The sequence below is a fragment of the Trichinella spiralis genome, assembly GCF_000181795.1.
Source record: "Trichinella spiralis strain ISS 195 chromosome Unknown Scfld3387, whole genome shotgun sequence".
NCBI lineage: Eukaryota > Metazoa > Nematoda > Enoplea > Trichinellida > Trichinellidae > Trichinella > Trichinella spiralis.
The window spans coordinates 1-1269 of NW_003530326.1; the positions used below are offsets into that span (position 1 = coordinate 1).

A 1269-nucleotide genomic window follows, 5' to 3' on the forward strand; every position below is an offset into this window, starting at 1 on the left:
CAGGCGGTACATAGGAAAGTAGGTGAGCTGGGACTGAAAACAAGATATAGAACTGAGGAACCGACAAAGAGAAAGATAAGAATGCTCCTGGCCACCGCTTTCCTCCCTGTACCGCATGTTAATACGGGTGTTAGCCTGCTTGAAGCAGGCACTACGGGTAACTTATCAGCTTTATTTCAATATTTTCGGCAGGAGTGGATGACCGATGAAAGACTGCCGCTTTGGAATGTATATAATGTAAATATTAGAACAAATAACCACTTGGAAGGTTGGCATAATCGGCTCAACAGAAAAGCGGGTAAAAGTCATAACGGGTTGTATGAACTGCTCCAGCTCCTGATAGCGGAACAGGGTGTGATGGACACCCTGATTCAGCAAGTGCTATCAGGAAACGCTACCGTTGGTGACTTAAGACGGGTTAACAATGTTTATGCTCAAAAGCAACGACAGGTTGCACGATATACGGGTGAATACACCAACGGTAGACGAACGCTGGAGCAGTTTCTAGAAGCTTTAATGTATATAACGCCTGAGCCGATTTAATGCCGCCTTCCAAGTGGTGAATTGTATTGTATTGTATTGTATTATATATTTCTTGTATTGTATTATATATTTCTTGTATTATATTGTATTATTTACTTTCTTGCTTTTTCATTGTTTCCATTTTGTTAATGCCGTTCACTGTTGTTTTTTATTGTTGTTGTTGTTGTTGCTGCTGCTGCTGTTGGGTAGTGAAAAATAAAAATAACTATTTAACTTATTTTTTGTATTGTTTTTTCTGAATTATGACTATCGCATTTGATATAACGTCACTTTGGTACAATAAAATATAGAATAATGATAAAAATTATGTTCGGGAATGCTGATCATGAAAAAGTATAAACTTCACCACAAATAATGTATTTAAATAAACAGAATTTCAATGAATGACAAAACTTCAAACAAACAATACAATTTTGGAATAATAAATATTTCCATTATTAATGGTTACGTCACTACTATTAAAGTTACGTAATCCTAAATGGAATATTTGGACCAATGAAATGAAAAAATATTACAACTAATCACAACTGAAGAGTTTGAATCAATCAGCAATTAGACAAGGAAAACCAATACGACAAACACTTCACGGCCCAATAAAATGAAAACCAATACGACAAAGATTTCACCGTCCAATAAAACAGCGAGGGCATAGACCAATAAGAGAAAAACGGGACCGAGTAATACCAAACCAATTTAAAACCTAAATTTGTTATTGTTATTATTTTT

General features: G+C 35.3%; 1 protein-coding gene across 1 annotated transcript; it reads left to right on the plus strand.

The window, feature by feature from the left end:
- The first annotated feature begins 81 nt into the window (after positions 1 to 81).
- Positions 82 to 543, plus strand: Tsp_13042 (conserved hypothetical protein). Its single transcript, XM_003367952.1, has one exon. The coding sequence runs from the start codon at positions 82 to 84 to the stop codon at positions 541 to 543; it is 462 nt and encodes a 153-aa protein (XP_003368000.1).
- Positions 544 to 1269: the final 726 nt, after the last annotated feature.